This window comes from Vipera berus (genome assembly GCF_964194415.1).
Source record: "Vipera berus genome assembly, chromosome: 2".
In the NCBI taxonomy this organism is placed as follows: Eukaryota; Metazoa; Chordata; class Lepidosauria; order Squamata; family Viperidae; genus Vipera; species Vipera berus.
The window spans coordinates 153,900,305-153,921,544 of NC_138203.1; the positions used below are offsets into that span (position 1 = coordinate 153,900,305).

Here is a 21,240-nt window from a genome sequence, read left to right on the forward strand (position 1 = left end):
GATGTAGCTCGAGAGTGGGAAATGGTTCTTTCTCTGGCAAATTCCAGTCAGTCAATGTTGACTGATGTGGAGAGGTCCAACCGAAATCCACTCATTTGCGAAGTGCCTCAAGGCTTGACACTCGCCTCTCCTATATAGGACAGAGCTCCCCAATGTTTCTGGGTTAGCAGCCTGGAGGAAGAGAGAAGCAGGGAAATGGGTGTGCATGATATGCACATGCCTGTGCAAATGATCCAATTCCACAAGCCTTTTCACAATCTCTGAAGACGTAGCTCTGGGATTGGTTGGTGACGTGTCCATCTAGTGCATATTGTATAGTTTGGCAAGTTTATGTTGCTTCCTCCTCGTAAGGTTACGTGTATTATGGTTAGTTTTTACTTTAAGGTATTGCATTTCAGTTTATCCATTATCTAGAATCAGTGCTAGGTTGGGTGATCTTATAAATCAAATAAATGTATTTTGCTATATCAGGGCCTTTGAAGTATAAATTGAGAATTGAGGCCTTTGAACTGTGGTGCTGGAGAAGACTCCTGCGAGTCCCTTGGACTGCAAGGCAATCAAACCGGTCAGTCCTAGAGGAGATCAACCCTGACTGCTCTTTAGAAGGCCAGATCCTGAAGCTAAAACTCACTTTGGCCACCTAATGAGAAGGAAGGACACACTGGAGAAGAGCCTAATGCTGGGAAAGATTGAGGGCAAGAGAAGAAGGGGACGACAGAGAATGAGGTGGCTGGATGGAGTCACTGAAGCAGTAGGCGTGAGCTTAAATGGACTCCAGAAGATGGTAGAAGACAGGAAGGCCTGGAGGAACGTTGTCCATGGGGTCGCGATGGGTCGGACACAACTTTGCAGCTAACAACAACAACAATATCAAGGCCAAATGTACAATTAAATTCCTTGTATTTGCAAAAGAAGGGGCACCAGAAACATTTGCTGCTGAAAATCTAAAGCTCATTTTTCATTAAAAAAAAATAAAAATTTCATGGTATATTTTACATATAAAGTATTGCTATTTTAACACCTCAACTACAATATTTGGAAAAAACAGATCATGAACATTAGGGCAAAGTGATTACAATTGTTCTTCCACACTGTTACTGTTGTGCTGGACCACAGCAATTTGAATACTACATATAAGTAATATTTTGTGTAATATTTCTGAGTTATATAACACGTGTGAAAAGAAAAAATCTTGAAAGGGAAATCTCGGTTGCCAGGTTTTGAACACACTTAGTCTAGGAATACAGTGAAAATCCTTTTTCCTTTCTCCAACTATCTTAGGTTCTACAAACAGCAGAATTTGATCTCAGCAGGGAATTAAAAAAAGGTGACAGCAAAAGCAGAGGAAGTCAGTGGAAAAGCCAGGCGATTGTACTCTCCCCTTTAAAAAATTACAAATGTAAATATTTGACATAGAAACACCCAATGGACAGTGGAATGATGCCTCCAAGGTTAGCCTTATTCCTATCCAGGACTTCTGTGATTTTGTAAAACTACTAAGATCACTGTTACTTTATTTAAAAATAAATAAAATTTTAAAACCTTTTGACACTGTGACAGAGCAAACAGCATTCCCTTTTATTAATCAACTTCTGTAGGAGCTCTGTGATTTCTCAGAAGATCACTGTTAATTTAAAAATAAAAAGCAAACCATTTTTAAAACCTTTGATGATGCTGTGACAGTGCAAACAGCATTCAATTTTATTGCTCAATTTCTGCATGGGTACATACTCAAAAAATTTTATACAGATGTATTGTTAAAGCTCATGTAACAGCTTGGTGAAAATACAATATCAATGCTAACCACATTCTGCAATAAATACAATAGAAATGGAACTAAAAAATGTGTCAGTTTGTGGCAGAAGGAAGTATATCAAATATAGGTTTATTTTAGTTGGACAAAACTTTTAGGATTTGGCAGAGTCAGAAATCTTCTAAATAAACAATATGTCTTAAGTACAAATTGAACCTGTAAACTATATAGTGCAGTTCAAAGTTTGTAGCAATGATGTCACGCTACACTACAAATGCGATACAAAAGCACAAGTTCCTTCCATTAATGCAGCCAGTTTAACTGCACCACAGGTTTAACAGATATAGTGTTGAAGAATAAAAACAAAATAAAACAAAAAAAAATCTGTGTGCTCTGGACTCTAGTACAAACACAAACGTTTGATAAAAATCAGTTTAGAGAAACTGAACCTATGTGCAAAAAATAGAATACATACTGTACAAAGCACCATTACAAAACTTTACACCTAGAAATTAAACTTGAAAACGCGTCTGAGTACTTAATCATTGAATCCTAGCAAATTGTCAATATTCATATTAACACATTCATTCCTGAAAAGAAAGCATGGAAATGTGAGGTGGCATCTCTCTCTAACTCTTCAATCCATCTTCACAATCGATAAAGAAATCCTATGGGAAAAGGGGTGCATTGGAAATAAATATTCACATTTAAACCTAGGGTAAAAATCCAAAGGTCCAGCATCGTATTTTGCACTGGGAAAAGAGGCATGGCTATACATCTGCAACGGATGGGTTGAGAAAAGCTTCTGGTAAGTTGTGTGCTTTAAAGCTTTTAATGGTTTTATGCAGATAAAAAGGCACTCAGAAGACCTGAGAATTCTATTTGCATTCGTCTGCTCAGTGTTGGTCAAAGCAAGATGCAGGTATAGTTTAATTTTGCCTAATACATATTAGACTAGCGCTGTAATAGAAGGTTCTCCGAACACAATTTAAAGTGGAGCAACAGTGCAGTCACTGTTCAAAAACATAAGTTTTAGAATGAGACCAAGTTGGATTTGCCTTCCCCAAACTTAACACCCCATTGTCTTCACTGTCAACAAGTTCTTTTAGCTCTCAATTTCCGTTCTAAGATTGCTAGGTTTCATCCTGTTCAAAATGGAGGCATCTTAAACAAGAAATTTAATGGTAAGTCTACAGAAATGGAAGAACAGGCCGATTTTCCTTATGGAGCAAGAAACAAGGTAGGTTTTAGATACAATCTGGTTTATCCAAGCTCTCAAGGAGCTCGTGTAGATTAAAAACAAAGGACCTGAATGGTCAATTATAAAAGGCAGGAATCCATCTTCACAAGTGCTCAGCGCTCAGTGGTGTATGAAAACCCAGGCTCCGTAAGTTCTTCATTCAACATCTAGAAAATAAATCAATACTATTCCTGAAACCTAAAAGAACAGCTGATAAAGGCATAGATTATCCCAGAGATGATCTGAAGGAAAAGACAACTTCAGACAGGCACAAAAGAAGAGATCCTAACTGGGAAATATGGGCTTGTTCCTTATCAGCTTCCAATTTATTTTATCTGGAGCGGATAAAGTGATGCTCGACACATATTTTGTAGCAAACCTTCGCAACCTACCACTGATTGTGCTGGCTGGAATTGTTAAAACGTGAAAACCAAAACATCTGAAGAGCAACCAACTCCTTACCCTGGAACTAAGCTGTCACACATGCCTCAGTGGCGGGCTTTGACTAACTGTAATGCTGTAGAGCCCATAAACAGTAATCTAATCTACCAGAAACTTCATTGTTTCTGCTCAACTATGAATCATAAATAGACCATCTATCATCACCAACTACTATACTACAACTGTCTTAATTTGTGCAATCGCTTCTTCCAATATTTCTGCCTTTTGCCTTAAACAAAGGTACCATGAAATTCTTTCAAGAACAAACAGTCAAACGAAAACTACTTTTATCCTCAAAATGCAATATGTGCCTGATGGAATTGGCAACTGACACATAAAAACCTGCTGGACTCCAGGATCAGCATTTGGACCAAGTCAGAAATGAAACACTAGCACAGCGAACACGCTTTGCCCTTCTTGCCTTTTCTTCACATTCTTTTAAAGCGTTTTCTTAAAAGATCGGACAGCAAAGCTACGCAGTTTCCAAAGTGTAATTGGCACTCTTGATTATCATTATAATAAAAAAAGTGGTGGCTTACAATTAGTTATTAAAGCATGCGCTGCATCGTTTACTGTCCCTTGATTCTCAGTGGAAAGGTAAGCACTGAACTGCTACGTTCTCAGCACTGCTGAACAAGGGCTCGTTCACACATGCAAGCTCTACTTTAATCTGCCACATAGGTAAGAAGGACATATACTTAAGGGAAAATATTAGCATTAATCACTGCTAATACTGATTATGACATTCAGCAATTTTTATACCAGCTGTTGTTCTTGTCATAGCAGCCACACAGAATTACACAGAAAGCTTCAATATGTGAGCCATCTTCAACAAATGCACACCTTAACAATTAAGGACTGTGTTCAAATGTATATAAGCCACCGGTATTAGAAGATGCCTTTTGTTTTTTAAGCATTCCACATATGCTTGCATTAAAACAAAGACAAATTCCTATGTATCTGAACCAGCCACTTAACAGAGCACATTATACCACATCAGCATTTCATCGCTGAATCGACCGTATTGTGTCCCCTCCTCTTATTCATCACTACCACAAACTCATTGACTACAAGCAGTTCAAAGTAAAGGCAATTTTTTCTGGATCAGATTATTGAGCAACAACTAATATACAGTGCAGGTTGGTTGTATCTGAACATAAAAGCTTTGGTTGATCTGACATCCACAGAGTGTTTTTGAACAATCAACTGATGATCTATGAAGGCTAATGATATCATCCATATATATTTAGGAGTCTTAAAAAATGCAGCAGTTCCATTTAAAATGGAAAGCAATTTTTTTTTAAAAAAACGCCTCAAGTATTGACTTTTTACAAAAATGCTCATTTAAAAAATGCTGAACACCTACATTTTAAAAAAGGGCTTTCCACATTTACCACAAAGTACTGTACCAAATGCAGTGCAATTTAACCCAGACTAAGATTCTGCTAGAGAAATCTGACTGAAGAAAAAACCCAAACCTTATAATTCATGCTTGAGAAATGTAAGAATCCTGACCCAGGACCACTGAAATTAAACTTATAACACAGAATAAAATCATTCCACTGTATAAGAAAATATAGTTTATACTGTGAAGTGGCCTGACTTTAAAAGGTTTGTGATTCATTTAGCCAATTTTATGCAAAAATTAGAATAATCAAAATACTTTATTTAAAAAAATAGCAAGTACAGGTGCTTATGCAGAATCACATGTAATATAAGTCAGCTGGAATGTGGCTTGTACCAAGAGCTGTCCCTTGGACCTCTGATAGTAGAAATCAGGTAAGCAAACAAATCAGATCACCTTTTATAAAAATAGTAGTCGTCTTTCAAAGAGAATACTGCTTAACTGTTGAAATGAAGGAAAAGTCAGCATTCTGCAGGTTCAAGATACTAGTTTTTAATAGCAGCTGAATTATTTCTTGGCAGCAGCCACAGAACATTTTCTTGAATGAAGACTTCCAAAAATGGTCCTTTCCCTCATATCGTCCTCTAGTAGAAAAGGGGAGAGGAGTTTCCTATATTTCAAGCATTTATTGTATCATGGCTGAGGAAAGGGTTTTCTGCTTGGAGTATAAATAAGAGTTCCACGCAGGTCTGCAAACAATCATTCCACAGCAAACCCACATGTTTCTTCAATGGCGGTTAGCAGCTTTTCATAGAGCTTCTCATAGCTTTCATAAGGAGGAATGTCTATCCGATTGAAGCTGCAAGCAAACCACAAAGAAGAAGCATTTCAGCTTATAATGTTCATGGTTCAAACAGGCAATGCAACTCATATTGATCAATAATGGTGCGTTACATATTTTTAATGATGCGTTATTGTTGTAAGAACACAGTTCCTATGGAACAGAAAGTAGATCCAACTAGCAGAAGACATATTATTGGAGCAATGTGGATAAAACTGGTTACTTATCTATAACTGGATTTTCTTGATCTTCTCTGAATCCCCCACAAATAGGTTGTGCATTTTGCAAAGCTCATTTAGAAACTTTTAGAGTCTAGTGACAGTGTGGTCAAGTTGTAACAGAGTTGGATTAGTAGGGAGATGCAGATTCATGCCCACTCTCAAACACAGAGATTCACTTTGGGCCAGTCACTCACTCTTTGCTCACCTTTCCTCACAGAAGTTTTGCACAGTAGTAGGGAAACACAGATTTTGTTCTTCACTGAATGGTGAATAGTGAAACCAATGCTAAATAAAAATGTGAACTATATATTGGAGAAAGTTCTAGAGTCATCCATGAGTATTAGATTACTAGCACAGTTCCTGCTGAACTCTTCAGAAGAACATTTATCCAACGTATTAGGTCCTCTGAGACAAAGGAGAATCTGAAGATAGGACTCATACGGGTATCATTTGAAAAACTGCAATTAAATGAAACTACTTCTTCATTATAGGCTCTGTGATTCACACAGACAGATGAGTAGCAAGCAAGCAACTTACCCAGAGAGGGGGTTGCCTGGTTATCATAAAGTGGCCAGAGAGAGTTTTTGCAAAGACAACACTTCTCTGGGAGAAACAGACCTAGTCTTTGCTGAGCCCACGTAGCTGCCTGGCCACAACTTCAGTAAGTGAATTCTTTGAAGGAAAGCTGTTGGCTGTTATTACCCTTAAAAATGAGCGCAAATTAGAAGGGCCATTGCTGCTTAGCCAGCTTGGAACCCAGTGGTTGCTACTATACATTTAGAGAAATGCTGATGGGAGAGTATCAGCCCTTAGAACTTGGAAGGCCAAAAATAAATGCTGGTCCTGGCAGAATAAAGTTATCTGGTCCAAAGAGAAGACAAATATAGAAGATATATTAAAAGGAAGATAGAGTTGATCTATTGTTTTATCTGGCTATTAATCTGCCCATAATAACATTTAAATTTTAATTGCATCATCTGATTTCTGGACAAGGCAGTGGTGGCGGCGGCAACAAAGCCTGACTGTGGGCAAAGAATATTGGCAAATTGATTTAACCTCTCCTGTATAACACAGAATTAGACAGTAATTATTGAAATAAGAGCAGTTCCCTCTGCTTTCCCTCTATAAAAGATTCTCAATGTGGTAAGAATTTGAGAGTACAATAGTTCGCTTTGCCCTGAAGTCTCTTGCTTTCTTCAATAAGCTTGGAATCATAAGAATGAACTGGGGAAAAAATTGCATGCTGTACATGTGGTCCTTGCTTATCAGCCACAACTGGGACCATCAACTCAGTTGCTAAGTTACACTAAACACTGCTACATGAAAAATCATATGAATATGCTGGACTTAAAATCTCATTTCTGCTTCAGTTGTTAAGCAAATCATCTTAGCCCTTAAAATGAGACCTCACATGATAATAACTTATAATTTCATGTCTGCACTCTCTGTCAATTCTGCTTGCTGGAAACTGGTTGTGAAACTCGCAAATGGCAATCATGTGACTGCAAGACACTGTAACAGCCGTAAATATAAGAATTGGTCACAAAACTGTTTCTTTTTCCAATTCTCGTAATGGTTGTTAAACAAGGCATTAGTAAACAAGGACTACATGTACCAGATTCTCTAAATGCCAGTTTTGTAAATATGTTCATCTACTGTGTGATCTTCTCTAGTGCAAAAAAAAAAATCCAAAATAAATACCCATGTAAGACTGAGGACTGTTTCTATACTGCCTTGTGAAATATGGCCCAAATGGTAAGGATTATGAAAGGAGGACAAGAGTGGATTGATAAGCACCTTTCCAAGGATTGATTTATTATTTTGAAGAGCAAAGGAAAGTTAAAAGAAAGAAAATTAAAGAATTTAAATACAATGATGTTAACGGATGACGATGAAGGATGACTGACTCTATGGTCACCACAAACAATGTGAATATCACAGGCATGGGTGTTGCATTTAGCTCTGTGGCATACATAGTGGGCAAGGTTCCCACCAGAGAAGGGTCCCACCAGAGTTGGGTAGAAATGAATAATCTTTATATATAAATCATGGAGCTGATGATGAGGAAGCAACATTACACCATCCCAGGATCGAAATAAAATACAGAAAACAGAACAGTCATCTGGAACTCTATCATTCTGTGATAAGCCACCAAGTAAATGACAGAATTTATTTCCAATAGGTACACCTGGACTGAGTATCAGACTTTCACACATACACCTACTCTTTGGATTTCACTCGCATGGTATCAGCAATTCTGAATGTAAACACAGACAGATGTAGATTATTGGCAAAATTGCTTGCCTATTTTGTCCTCCAAGAAATTCTCTTCCAATATTTATTTATTTATTTATTTATTTATTTATTTATTTATTTAATTAAATTTTTATACCGCCCTTCTCCCGAAGGACTCAGGGCGGTGAACAGGGCATATCTTAAAACTACAAAAGTACAAAAGTTAAAAAAGAATTAAATTATTGCCCACAATAAAAACAATAAAATATATATATAAATATTAAAACCCTAAGTAATTCCCCATCAGGCCAGGCCAGCTTGTTCAAATAAATGGGTCTTTAACCCGCGCCGGAAGGAGCGGAGATCCGGTGCCATCCGGAGCTCAACCGGCAGCTGATTCCACAAAGCCGGAGCGCCCACAGAGAAGGCCCTCCCCCTGGGGGCCACCAGTCGACATTCTCTGACTGGAGGCACCCTGAGGAGGCCCTCTCTGTGGGAACGCACGGGGCGGAGGGGAGTCGACGCCGGCAGCAGGTGGTCCCCGAGGTATTCCGGACCCATGCCATGTAAGGACTTGAAAACCATCACTAAGACCTTGAACCTCACCCGGAATAAGTAATCAATTGACATCACTACACCAAGGTTTGTAAAATGTGATCTGGCAATTTACTGAGGCAAATTCCGTGATCTTTATAGTTTTATTTTCAGCTCACACCTTAATGTTCTCACAAAGGAACCACTTATTGTGATTCAAGTGACTTAAAATGAATAAAGTATGTTAGTTATCTAAACAAGTGGTAAAATACTTGGGTTCCCTTATGCATGTAGACAGGGTTTGTTGACACATTTCAAGGTTTGAATCTTGATCACCATGTGCACTTGAGTTTACTTAAATCTAGAGCATCGGACAATCATATTTTACAAACCGAAGGAGGGATTTTACATTAGCTTACCTAGAGCTAATCAATTTTTTAAAAATATTTTAAAAATAACATACTGCTTTATGAAGTTATACACATGGCTGAAAAATTACTACAATGTGACACACAGGTTGCATTAATATTTAGGAAACTCTTGGCACAAAAAACAACTAGTAGTAACGTTAAAGTTTTAATTTCAAGTGAACCCACTTTGATGGAGCCAACACAAACACTGGGTCTTGTAAGGCTGCCCCTCTTGGTATTGTTGAATTACAATTGCACAAAGTCCAAAGGACCACGACCACTGATGAGATGCTGGAACTGAAGTTTGACATCATTTGGAAATTAATGTACCACCACAGAATTGGTCTACCTCAATTGACTGTGGAGTCCATCTGTGTCTTTAAGAGTTTTGAGATTTTTATCAGTTTGTTAGTTGAGCGGGAGAACTGAAAAAGTAAGTCGGCACACATGCAACTTATAAACGTGGATAATCTTTCATTTTATACCACATTTCCAGCATAGCCAATGCTGAATTCTTTTTATTAATGGTTTCTGTAACATAACTCTATATTGAACTAGATTAATCATGTTTTTGAACTTGAAGCATTAACAACCATATCTCTAATTAATTGCATAACTTCAATGTAGAAAATGCTAACAGAGAACAACTCCTGACTTACCAGGTATGAGCTTTTGGCAGATTATTTGTGCTGGCATCAATCTGGTGAATGGTAAACAGTCTTGGGCCAGCAGCACCTGGAATTGCATCAAAGACAATGCTGTTCAATAGAGGCAGTCCTCAACCTACGACCACAATTGTTGTTGTTGTTAGTTGCGAAGTCGTGTCCGACCCATCGCGACCCCATGGACAACGTTCCTCCAGGCCTTCCTGTCCTCTACCATCTTCTGGAGTCCATTTAAGCTCACACCTACTGCTTCAGTGACTCCATCCAGCCACCTCATTCTCTGTCGTCCCCTTCTTCTCTTGCCCTCAACCTTTCCCAGCATTAGGCTCTTCTCCAGTGAGTCCTTCCTTCTCATTAGGTGGCCAAAGTATTTGAGTTTCAAGACCACAATTGACCCCCCCCACACCAATTTCCATTGGTAAGCAAGGCAGGTTTTAAGTGAGTTTTGCTCCATTTTATGACCTTTTCTGCCACAGGTGTTAAGCAAATCACTGCAGATGTTAAGTGAATACGACAGTCGTTAAGTGAATCCAGCTTCATTGACTTTGCTTGTCAGAAGTCAGACGGGAAGGTTACAAATGGGGATCACATGACCCTGGGATATAGTGCAACTGTCATAATTATAACCCAATCACCAAGCATCTGAATTTTGATCACATGATCATGGGGATGCTGCAACGGTCACGTGAAAAACGGTCATGTCACTTTTTCCAGTACCTTTGTGACTTTGAGTGGTCACTAAATGAATGGTTGTAAGCTGAGGACTACCTGTATTACACGACATTAATCAAAGAACATACCACAGGTCAATGAAGCGAACACTATTATACTGTACAAGGAAGGATGTGCATATGGGCAAGCACATGTCAATACAAGATATATGTGCATAGTATATCTTACTGAGGAAGTTCTTTCTTCCCCAAATATACTCCATTAAGGTTGATCTAAGACTTTATACTGGACACTGGACTACCACTAATTATGCAAATCAAAGCTATTATTTCAATTAATGTGTAAAACAACTCCAGAAGCATACACTGTTTCTAAAGATATTTTCGTGAACTAGTAACTAGCATACTTATAAAATTCAAGTTATATGCTATGGGACACAGCACACAAGATGTGGGGCTACCACAAAGAAGAGGGAGTCAAGCTATTCTCCAAAGCACCTGAAAGCAGGACAAGAAGCAACGGATGGAAACTAGTCAAGGAGAGAAGCAACCTAGAACTAAGGAGAAACTTCCTGACAGTTAGAACAATTAACCAGTGGAACAACCTGCCTCCAGAGGTGGTGTATGCTCCAACACTGGAGGTTTTTAAGAAGAGACTGGACAGCCATTTGCCTGAAATGGTATAAGGTTTCCTGCCTGAGCAGGGGGTTGGACTAGATAACCTCCAAGGTCCCTTCCAACTTTATTGTTATTATTATTATTATCCCACTGTGCCCATGAAAATAAAGTAAAACAAGGAAAAAATCTGAGATATGAGTTTGATACTCTGCAAAATAAATGGGAATTATTACCAAGACAACCATGGTCAAATTAAATGCATAAAATAATGCCAATATTTGGATGAATGGATGAAGCAAATTGATAAATAAAATTAAATTTGAATTGAATTGAATTGCATGCAGGTTTACCCACTGAAAATAGGGCGTAAATATAGCCGTGGCCCCTTCAAATACGATTTAATCAAAAATCTGTTTTGCAGTACATATTATGAAACTCAACTTTGGCAAGGATAATATTTGTGGCAGTAAACTAGACTCAAGACAGCCATAGAGATATTTTTTTTACCTTGTAATGCTTTGAAACCCTGAAGAGGCACTCTGGATGATCCGGTCACAAACTGTAGTAATCGAGCCCTCCTCTCTTCATCAAAGAGCTCCACAGCTTTCCAGAACCACTTGACAATGTTGCTATCGGGGGTGCAATGTTTTAACCTTGTGTTGGCCTTCCAGTCGTTAACATCTATTTTCCCAAGGCCACAAATGATGAGCTATTGAAAACAGCACATGCAAAAGATAAATGGCATTAATTACATGCAACTATGACTTAAAATCAGAAACTACTAAACCTTGGGGACAGAGAAAGAAGATACTGTTTAACTTTTAATGATAATTGCCTTAGGCCCAGTATGAAATGACAGTTAGGTGAACTGGGTGAGCTCATTCGTGGTTTCGGGGTGGGGTATCATCAGTATGCTGATGATACCCAGCTCTTTCTTTCCACCCCAAACCAACCCAGTGATGCCCTTGACGTGATGTCCCGTTGCCTAGAGGCGGTCCGGGTTTGGAAGGGGAGAAACAGGCTTCAACTCAATCCCGCCAAGACTGAGTGGCTGTGCATACCGGCATCTCAGGAGAACCAGCTTTGTCCATCGCTAACTATGGGGGGTGAGGTGTTACCCCCCGTTGATAGGGCTCGCAACTTGGGCGTCCTCCTGGATTCACGGCTCAGTTTGGAAGATCATACAGGAGCCGTGGCCAGGGGGGCTTTTGCCCAGGTTCGCCTGGTGCGCCAGTTGCGGCCCTATCTGGACCGAGATGCCCTACGCACAGTCACTCATGCGCTCGTGACCTCCCGGTTAGACTACTGCAACGGTCTCTACATGGGGCTGCCCTTGAGGACCACTCGGAGGCTTCAGCTGGTGCAGAATGCAGCCGTGCAAGTTGTGATGGGAGTCTCCCAATACTCCCGTGTAACGCCTCTTCTCCATGAGCTGCATTGGCTTCCAGTTGCCCTCCGGGTGAGATTCAAGGTGCTGGTGATGACCTATAAAGCCCTAAATGGCATGGGCCCAGATTATCTTAGGGAGCATCTGCTGCCAGCATCAACTTCACATCGTCCTGTGCGCTCACATAGGGAGGGCCTCCTTAGGGTGCCGCCGGTCAGGGAGTGCCGGCGGGTGATCCCCAGAGGGAGGGCGTTCTCTGTGGGCACGCCTCCCCCCCGACCTTCGTTCGTTTCGCCGGGACCTGAAAACCTGGTTCTTTGATCTATCTGGCCTGGACTGAGGGGTTTTAAGTTTTTAAACTTTGTTTTAATTTGTTGGGCTATTAATTAATTTAATTCATTTTAATTCTATTTCTATTTCAACTTTTATATTGTCTTTTAAATTTTGCCCTGTAAACCGCCCTGAGTCCTTCGGGAATAGGGCGGTATATAAAACTAAATAAATAAATAAATAAATTTCAATTTTGATGACCGAAGGGATTTTTCCCCCCCAAAACAAGTGGTCCAATTTTAACAGCTAATCAGAATTGCTTGGCAAGTGGGCATCATAAAAACTGAATGATAAAACAAATAAACAAAAGGCACATATTTTCTATATCTGACAGGTCTCGTAAGCAAGATCAACTGTACAAGAGGTAGAATATATGGGACGTTATGTAGGAAATGGTGATCAAAATTATTTTTCTACAAAAAGAAGTTGTCCAACATGTATCCTAATTTACAGTCTAAATGTTGGAGATGTGGTAGTTCAGAAGCTACCTATTTTCACATGTGGTGGACTTGTAGAAACATAAAAGCTTTTTGGATCAAAATTTGGTGGAACATTCAAAAGATTTTTAAGAGAAAGATAAAGTTTTCTCCGCAATTATTTTTATTGGGTATTGTTGTAGATTGTGATGTTAAAGAAACTAATTTGATGTTGAATATGATAACAGCAGCACGGTTACTGGTGGGACAATATTGGAAGAAGGATAGTTTGCCCACTATAGAAGAATGGGTGTTTAAAGTTTCGAATCTTGCAGAAATGTCTAAGATTTCTGCTTATTTGAAAGATCATTCACAGGAAAGATATATTTCAGTTTGGAGGAGATGGATAAATTATATTCAGAACAAATATGGGACTAAAAAGTTCCATTTAGCTTATGAGTAGATTTTAGTGGGATATTGTTATTGGTACTTTGTTTGTAGTTATGTTAAAGGGGAGTTAAAGCACATTATGAATTTGGTTAATTGTATATTATGCATAATTTTTATTTAGAATATGATTATTGTAACTATAATCCTGTATTTAGCTCTGGGAAGTGGGGGGGGGAAGTGGGTGGGTTTGGGGTGGGAGGGATTTGGGGATATATTGTAAAATTCTGTTTTTGTAAAACTCTTTAATAAAAATAAATAAATTATTTTTCTACGAAATGTATGACTTGATTCAGAAGCTGCCAGAAGCTACTGTTTAGCTCAGTCATCTATGATGTTTTCCGGACTGAAGATCTCACAAGTTTTTGAGGGACCTGCTGGGGACCAAACTACAAAGTAATTTGGGCAAAAACAAACATTCAATGTGATGTTACTTCGTTTAAATTTAAATAAAAACCAATACATTTTATTCTAGCCAGAGGAGTTTGGGGCTGGCAGGCATTCTTTTTTCAACTGCTCAGTTTCTAGCAAGAGGCAGATCTGGAACTTCTGTTTTTGGAGTGAGGAGAACAGGCAGTCTAGCAGAACAGAACAGAATGAAACAGAACGAGAATGACAAAGCTCATAAAGTAGAGAATGTTACAGACTTCTCCATCTTTTCATACTAGGTAAATCTGGTTTACAATGATAAGATCTTATAGACAGGACTTCTACAAACATGAGCTGCTCATCTTCAGCTCCGATTACTGGCCACACTTACAAAGCACAACTTTGTGCCTCTCTTGTGTTTATCTGAGAGTCTGCATAATCTATGCCTCTGCATGATTTTTGCTGAAAATGCATCAGAAAAGAGGAAAAGTTCCCACATGCCCTCTCTCTCTCACACACACACGCATGTAGAAGAAAAACATTGATAATTAACAAACTAACCTCTAGTTCCTTCTCATCAAATGTTTTCAGCAGATGCTGTGGAATTACTTCATTAAAACCCTTCTGCAGAGCCAGGAACTGAGCTTCGATTCCTCTTAAAAACCGCCAGTTTACATATAACCTGCAAAGAAACACAATTGTCACTTCAATGTGTTTTTTTCTGTCCACAAACTACAGATTCTGTTACCTGAAATAACTGTTCTAAGGCACAGGGGGAAGGCAATCAAAATATTGTAAAATAAATTAATACAAAACGTTTAGGTGCTAAATGTACCTTATTAATTTATAACAATTCTCTCTGGACAGAACAGCATTAACAAGTAAACTTTTAAAATACCTGACATATTCTTTTTTATTCTCTTCTGTGACAGGAATGCTTTTGCCATTGGGCTTAAGTTCATGCTGTATGATTTCACCATATGCATTATGCTCCACACAAAATGTATGGTCTAAGACTCCTGTAATATCATTCTCCCTGAAAAAAAATACATAAAAATAATTAAAATGTGAATGTCTAGGCATACTGCGCATTTTTAGTCTCAAACAAAATAATACCAAATATTTATTTCCATAGAGCTCTCTCTACAATATCAATCTAAATAGGTGGTGTATTTTCCCCTTCTTTTTCTTCGCTAAACTTTTCTCATAAAAGAATTAATGAAATTCTAAAACGTTCTGAAATATGAAGAACCTTTCCACTCAAAATTGAGACTTGCCAAAGCTATCAGTCTCCCCACGAGGCTCTCAAACGATTATGAAACTAAAATGACAATTGAAGAATAGTTGTTTCTCCTATTTTTAGTTTAAGAGGCGAAGGGAGGATGAATTTGGTAGATTATTTTTAGTGTCGATAAACATAATGTGTGGAACTTACTGAATTAATGGAGGGGTACAGTATGTAAATTCAAGTATATGGGAGAAATTTTGGAACAATAATAAATTTAAGAAAAGTTAAAAATGAATCCTTTATATTTTTGCCACAGAGCATCTCAAAAGAAATAATAACTTTCAAGAGGCAAGGAGTGGATATTTGAAAGAATTTAAATAATTCTAATTTAGTTTAACAAAGACACTAAATAAAAATGAGTAGTATATATCCATTCCAGAAACAGTATAATTTTAAAGGGATAAATACATACAGTATCCACACTAAGCTGTTGTGAAGATCTGGGTCAACTAATTCCATGTCATCCAATGTAATTGGCTTTCCTAGCAGCTGTTTATAAAAAGGCAACGTAAAGCCCCCATCAATATAATGTCCGTGAAACACAGCCATCCCCATGATTCGACCAACAAAATGGAAGTAGGATAAATGTTCCTGGAATTGAAAGAACATATATAATTAGGATCAAATCAGATTCTTCTAGCACAACTTCTAAGCATATTCTACTGTACAGCAGGTTCTATCAAATATCACAAGATAAGAGTAATAAAAGCATTTGTTTTAGTTTAGTTTAGTTTTAGTTTTATTGGATTTCTATACCGCCCTTCTCCCTAGGGACTCAGGGCGGTTCACAGGGCATATATAAATAGGTATACAAAAATTAAAAGAAAATTAAACTATGCCCAATTAAAATATAACAATAATGAAATAATAAAACCAATTAAAAACCCAAATTCCCCTTCAGGCCAGACCAGCTAACTCAAACAAGTGGGTCTTCAACCCGCGACGGAAGGATCGGAGGTCCGATGCCATCCGGAGCTCAACCGGCAGTTGGTTCCAAAGTGCCGGGGCACCCACAGAGAAGGCCCTCCCCCTGGGGGCCACCAGTCGACATTCCCTGACTGGAGGCACCCTGAGGAGGCCCTCTCTGTGGGCACGCACAGGGCGGAGGGGAGTTGACGCCGGCAGCAGGTGGTCCTCGAGGTATCCCGGACCCATGCCATGTAAGGACTTAAAGATCATAACCAAGACCTTGAACCTCACCCGGAAGACAACTGGTAACCAATGCAGCTCGCGGAGCAAAGGTGTAACATGGGAGTACCGGGAAACTCCCAGGACAACTCTCGCGGCCGCATTCTGTACCAGTTGGAGCCTCCGAGTGGTCTTCAAGGGAAGCCCCATGTAAAGAGCATTGCAGTAGTCCAGGCGAGAGGTCACGAGCGCATGAGTGACCGTACACAGGGCATCCCGGTCCAGAAAGGGCCGCAACTGGCGCACCAGGCGAACCTGGGCGAAAGCCCCCCTAGTCACGGCCACTATATGGTCTTCTAGGGTAAGTCGTGAATCTAGGAGGACTCCCAAGTTGCGAGCCCTATCCACGGGGGGTAAAGAGCATTGCAGTAGTCCAGGCGAGAGGTCACGAGCGCATGAGTGACCGTACACAGGGCAATGTTTTTGCCATTCATTTACAAATGTTTTCTGATCAACAATAAAACATCTTTGGAGACTGAAATTTGAACTTTGGCGCAAACAGGAGAAGTAAATCGGAGTGTGGAAACTCAGTCTCACTCCAAAGATCTGTGTCAATTATGTACTGTACATGGAGGTAAACATAAAACTGTTGATGAAGAAAGCCAACAGGGCATCCCGGTCCAGAAAGGGCCGCAACTGGCGCACCAGGCGAACCTGGGCGAAGGCCCCCCTAGTCACGGCTACTATATGGTCTTCTAGGAGGACTCCCAAGTTGCGAGCCCTATCCACGGGGGGTAAAAGCTCACCCCCCATAGAAAGGGATGGAACATTTTGAATGTCCCGGGATGCCGGAATGTACAGCCACTCAGTCTTGTCAGGGTTGAGTTGAAGTCTGTTCCTCCCCATCCAGACCCGAACCGCCTCCAGGCAACGGGACATCACAGCGAGGGCATCACTGGGGTGGTTTGGGGTAGAAATGAAAAGTTGGGTATCATCAGCATATTGATGATACCCAACTCCAAAACCACGAATGATCTCACCCAGCGGTTTCATGTAGATGTTGAACAGGAGAGGCGAGAGAACCGACCCCTGAGGAACTCCACAAACGAGAGACCTAGGGGCCGATCTCTGCCCCCCTGCCAACACCGACTGCGAGCGTCCCAGGAGATAGGAGGAGAACCACTGAAGAACCGTGCCTCCCACTCCCAATCCCCTGAGACGCCACAGCAAGATACCATGGTCAATGGTATCGAAAGCCGCCGAGAGGTCTAATAGGACTAGGACAGAGGAATATCCCCTATCCCGAGCCCTCCAGAGATCATTCACCAGAGCGACCAATGCCGTCTCCGTGCTGTACCCGGGCCTGAAACCCGATTGGTAAGGGTCCAGATAATCCGCTTCCTCCAGGACCAGAGGGAGCTGATGTGCCACCACACTCTCAACAACCTTCGCAAGAAAGCGAAGGTTGGAGACTGGACGAAAGTTGTTCAATACAGCTGGGTCCAAGGCAGGCTTCTTGAGGAGAGGTCTCACCACCGCCTCCTTCAAGACGGTGGGGAAATAACCCTCACTCAAAGAAGCAGATATGACCGCCTGGAGCCAGCCTCGTGTCCTCTCCCTAGCTGCATAAACCAGCCAGGAAGGGCACGGATCCAATAAACATGTGGTGGAGCTCAGCCTCCCCATAATCCTGTCCACTTCATCAGGGGTCACAGAATCAAACTCCTCCCAGATAACATTGACAAGACCGCCCGTGTCCTGATCGCCAGACTCTGCCCAGCTGGAGTCCAAACCGGTCCGAATCCGAGCGATTTTATCTGACAGATGTTGACTAAATTCCTCGGCACGACCCTGCAAGGGATCCTCCCTCACCTCCTGATTAAGAAGGGAGCGAGTCACCCTAAACAGGGCGGCCAGGCGATTATCTGCGGACGCGATGAGGGTGGAGAAGTAATTACACCTCGCCACCCTCATCGCTGCGAGATAAGACCTAATATGGGTTCTTAACCGCAACCGGTCGGATTCAGAACGGCTAGACCTCCAGCAGCTCTCTAGGCCCCGTTTCCGACGCTTCATCTCCCGGAGCTCCGCGGAAAACCATGGAGCTCGCTGGGATCTGCACTGGGTCAGGGGCCGCAAGGGTACAACCCGGTCAAGTGCCTCAGTGGCTGCCCTTTCCCAGGCTTCCACTAAGGCATCTGCCGAGTTGTGAGCGATGGAGGCAGGTGGGGACCCCAGCGCTGCTTGGAATCTATCAGAATCCATTAAGCGTCTGGGGCGGTACCATCTGATTGGCTCCGTACCCCCACGGCGGGGGGTGGCAAAACGGAAGACCATCCGCAGGAGGTGATGATCGGTCCATGACAGGGGCATAATAAATGGAGAGCCCCCACCAAGATCATCCAACCACCGTCCAGATAAAAAAATCAGGTCAAGGGTGTGGCCTCCCTCATGAGTTGGTTCAGAAATTACTTGTGTCAGGTCCATGGCCGTCATGGAAGCCATGAACTCCCGAGCTAGCTCAGATGAACCTCCCAGGGATGGTAGATTGAAGTCTCCCAAAACTATAAGTTTGGGAAACTCAACCACCAACCCCGAGAGGATATCGAGCAGCTCGGGCAGGGCTGCCGCTGCGCGACTAGGCGAAATGTACACCAGCAGCAAGCCCAACTGCGCCCCAGAACCAAATCTCACAAAGAGAGACTCACACCCGACTATCTGAAAAACGGTGGTCTCCCGCGGACATAAGGTCTCCCTAATAGTCACCGCCACACCCCCACCCCTACCATGAGCTCGTGGCCGATGTAGCACCCGGAAGCCTGGTGGGCAGAGGTCAACCAAAGGGACCCCACCCTCTGGGCCCAACCAAGTCTCCGTGATGCAAGCCAGGTCCACATGCTCACCCTCAACTAAATCTCTAACGAGGGGAGCTTTGTTAACCACGGACCTGGCATTCAGGTACACCAGCCAGAGCTCAGGAGGCTGCACATCCTCGCTCCCGGAGCCTCGGGGAAGAGGCAGAGGGTCGGAGTGCCTCACCGCTTGCAAATAGCGGAGACGGCCCTCCCGGTAACGATACGGCCCTCTGTCTATCCACCTGCTGCCATTCCCCGTCGTGGGAATCGGTAATCCCACGACCCGCTCATGAGCCCCGGAGACAACCACACCCCGTTCTCCCCCCGAGCGGTCGGACCCAAGTCTGGCCTGAGCCATGGTTGATTGGCCACCCCCCGTAGCCAGACAACCCCTATCTCCCACCCCTCTCCCTAACCCCATAAAAATTTTTGATAAAAAAGTAATCAGAGGCCTTCTATTAAATTTGTGTTGACGGCCCCTGCCCCTGCCCAGCCATCTCTCAGGGTCCCAAAACTCGGGCCCGTCATCGAGGTTGAGTGTTTAAGGAGGCGGGTCGCACCCAGGAGAGGGGGGCACCCCTGAGGGCGTACAAGTCCGTGCTAGTGTATTGTCGCATGAGTCTAGGAAGTCCAGGATAGGCATCCCATTAATTGTCCATGGGAGGATCGAGCATGGAGACAGATATCTGGGTCCCCACCCAACTTCACTGCCACTCAGTTGGGTGCCCCCAGAGACAGGCCGCCCCCCGCCCTCTCACGACGGGTTGCGACTCTGATTCCTGGGGGTGGACCAGATATCCTCTGGGTAGGCAAACCCCATAGAGCTCCCACCTCTATGGGGCTGCAAATGGAAAAGTCAAGCCACTCTCCCACAGTGGCCGGTACCCAGGTATGTCCAAAATCCAAGGGGAGAGGGGGGAGGGTAGGCAGGCAGATGATAAGTATATATGTCCAAGGCAAAAAGGGTAGGCAGGCCAGGATAGAAGGGATGGTCTAAAGTCGCCGTCGTACTTCCACCAATAGACATCTGATTGTGTATAAATTATTTTTATTCAAAAACTCATTTTCTAAGCCAATCTTATGATTAAATAATACCAATAGCAATAGCATTTACGCCTATAGCCCTTTCTAAGTTTACAGAGTCAGCCTATTGGCCCCAACAATCTGGGTCCTCATTTTACCAACCTCAGAAGGATGGAAGGCTGTCGTCAACCTTGAGCCAGCAGTCAGCAGAATTAGCTGCAATAATTCTCCATTCTAACCACTGTGCCATCACAGAATATAAATATCCTTATATTTAGCCTAATGTTTTTTTACAACGTAAACTTCTTAGCAGATTTGCGCCCATACATTTTTTTTAATCTAATGGCTCACAATTATTTAAACCTGCTGGTCAAATACAGCATAAGCCTTAAAGTATTTTGTCGTACCGGATTAACAGCAGAATCTGGATTTATCTGTAAAGTATAGATGTCATCACGGGAATACTGGAAGAGGCCATAATACGGATTCAGCATTTCATGGGATAGCAAATACAGCCATTCCCTGAAGAAAACACAAACACTGCATAAAAAGACAACTTTCAACGAAGCCTTAGGAAAAAGGTGATAATATGTCCCAAGGATGAAACAGCAATTATTCATTATTATGCCCTAAGGCCAACACTTTACAGTGTCTGAATTCAGCAGAGTACTGCCTTGCCTGAGCTTTCATCATTTCATACTCCATTTTGTAGCAAGGAATAATTTAGCAACTATACCGCTTACAAAATTCAACATTCTGAAAAAACAGCTGCCAACAAGTGTTTGAAATCTATACAAGATGCTTTGTTAAATTTTGGAAGGAGGTGGGGCAAAAAATGAAATTTTAGAAAAAATAGTTGGGACAAAGGCTAGGAAGGATTAGGGTGGCAAGAAAAGAGAGAAGCAGCTTTAGTTCCTTGCTTAGCATTTTATACAGGTAGCCTTTGACTTTTTTTTTTAATCCCATTTATATCCCGCCCTTCTCCGAAGACTCAGGGCGGCTTACAATCTAAGCACAAATCAA

General features: G+C 41.7%; 2 protein-coding genes across 3 annotated transcripts in view; one reads left to right on the forward strand and one right to left on the reverse strand.

Annotated features, from left to right (window-relative positions):
* The window catches only part of CEP95 (centrosomal protein 95), a 41,475-nt gene extending 40,113 nt beyond the window's left edge, over positions 1-1,362 (forward strand). Inside the window, exon 23 of the mRNA XM_081317647.1 lies at positions 1,282-1,362. The gene's annotated coding sequence lies outside the window, so the exon portion shown is untranslated. The remainder of the gene's footprint in view (positions 1-1,281) is intronic.
* Positions 1,363-1,659: 297 nt separating this feature from the next.
* SMURF2 (SMAD specific E3 ubiquitin protein ligase 2) overlaps positions 1,660-21,240 on the reverse strand; it is a 93,056-nt gene continuing 73,475 nt past the window's right edge. Inside the window, exons 13-20 of one of the 2 annotated variants that reach the window (XR_014025109.1) lie at positions 20,625-20,739; positions 15,624-15,802; positions 14,822-14,959; positions 14,485-14,605; positions 11,482-11,683; positions 9,680-9,755; positions 9,207-9,445; positions 1,660-5,638 (exon numbers count right to left, since the gene is read on the reverse strand). Coding sequence is in view for 1 of the 2 variants with exons in the window: in XM_081317648.1 (XP_081173774.1) it covers positions 5,539-5,638; positions 9,680-9,755; positions 11,482-11,683; positions 14,485-14,605; positions 14,822-14,959; positions 15,624-15,802; positions 20,625-20,739 (931 nt within the window). In the remaining variant the exon portion in view is untranslated. The remainder of the gene's footprint in view (positions 5,639-9,206; positions 9,446-9,679; positions 9,756-11,481; positions 11,684-14,484; positions 14,606-14,821; positions 14,960-15,623; positions 15,803-20,624; positions 20,740-21,240) is intronic. The other variant, XM_081317648.1, reaches the window with a different exon arrangement.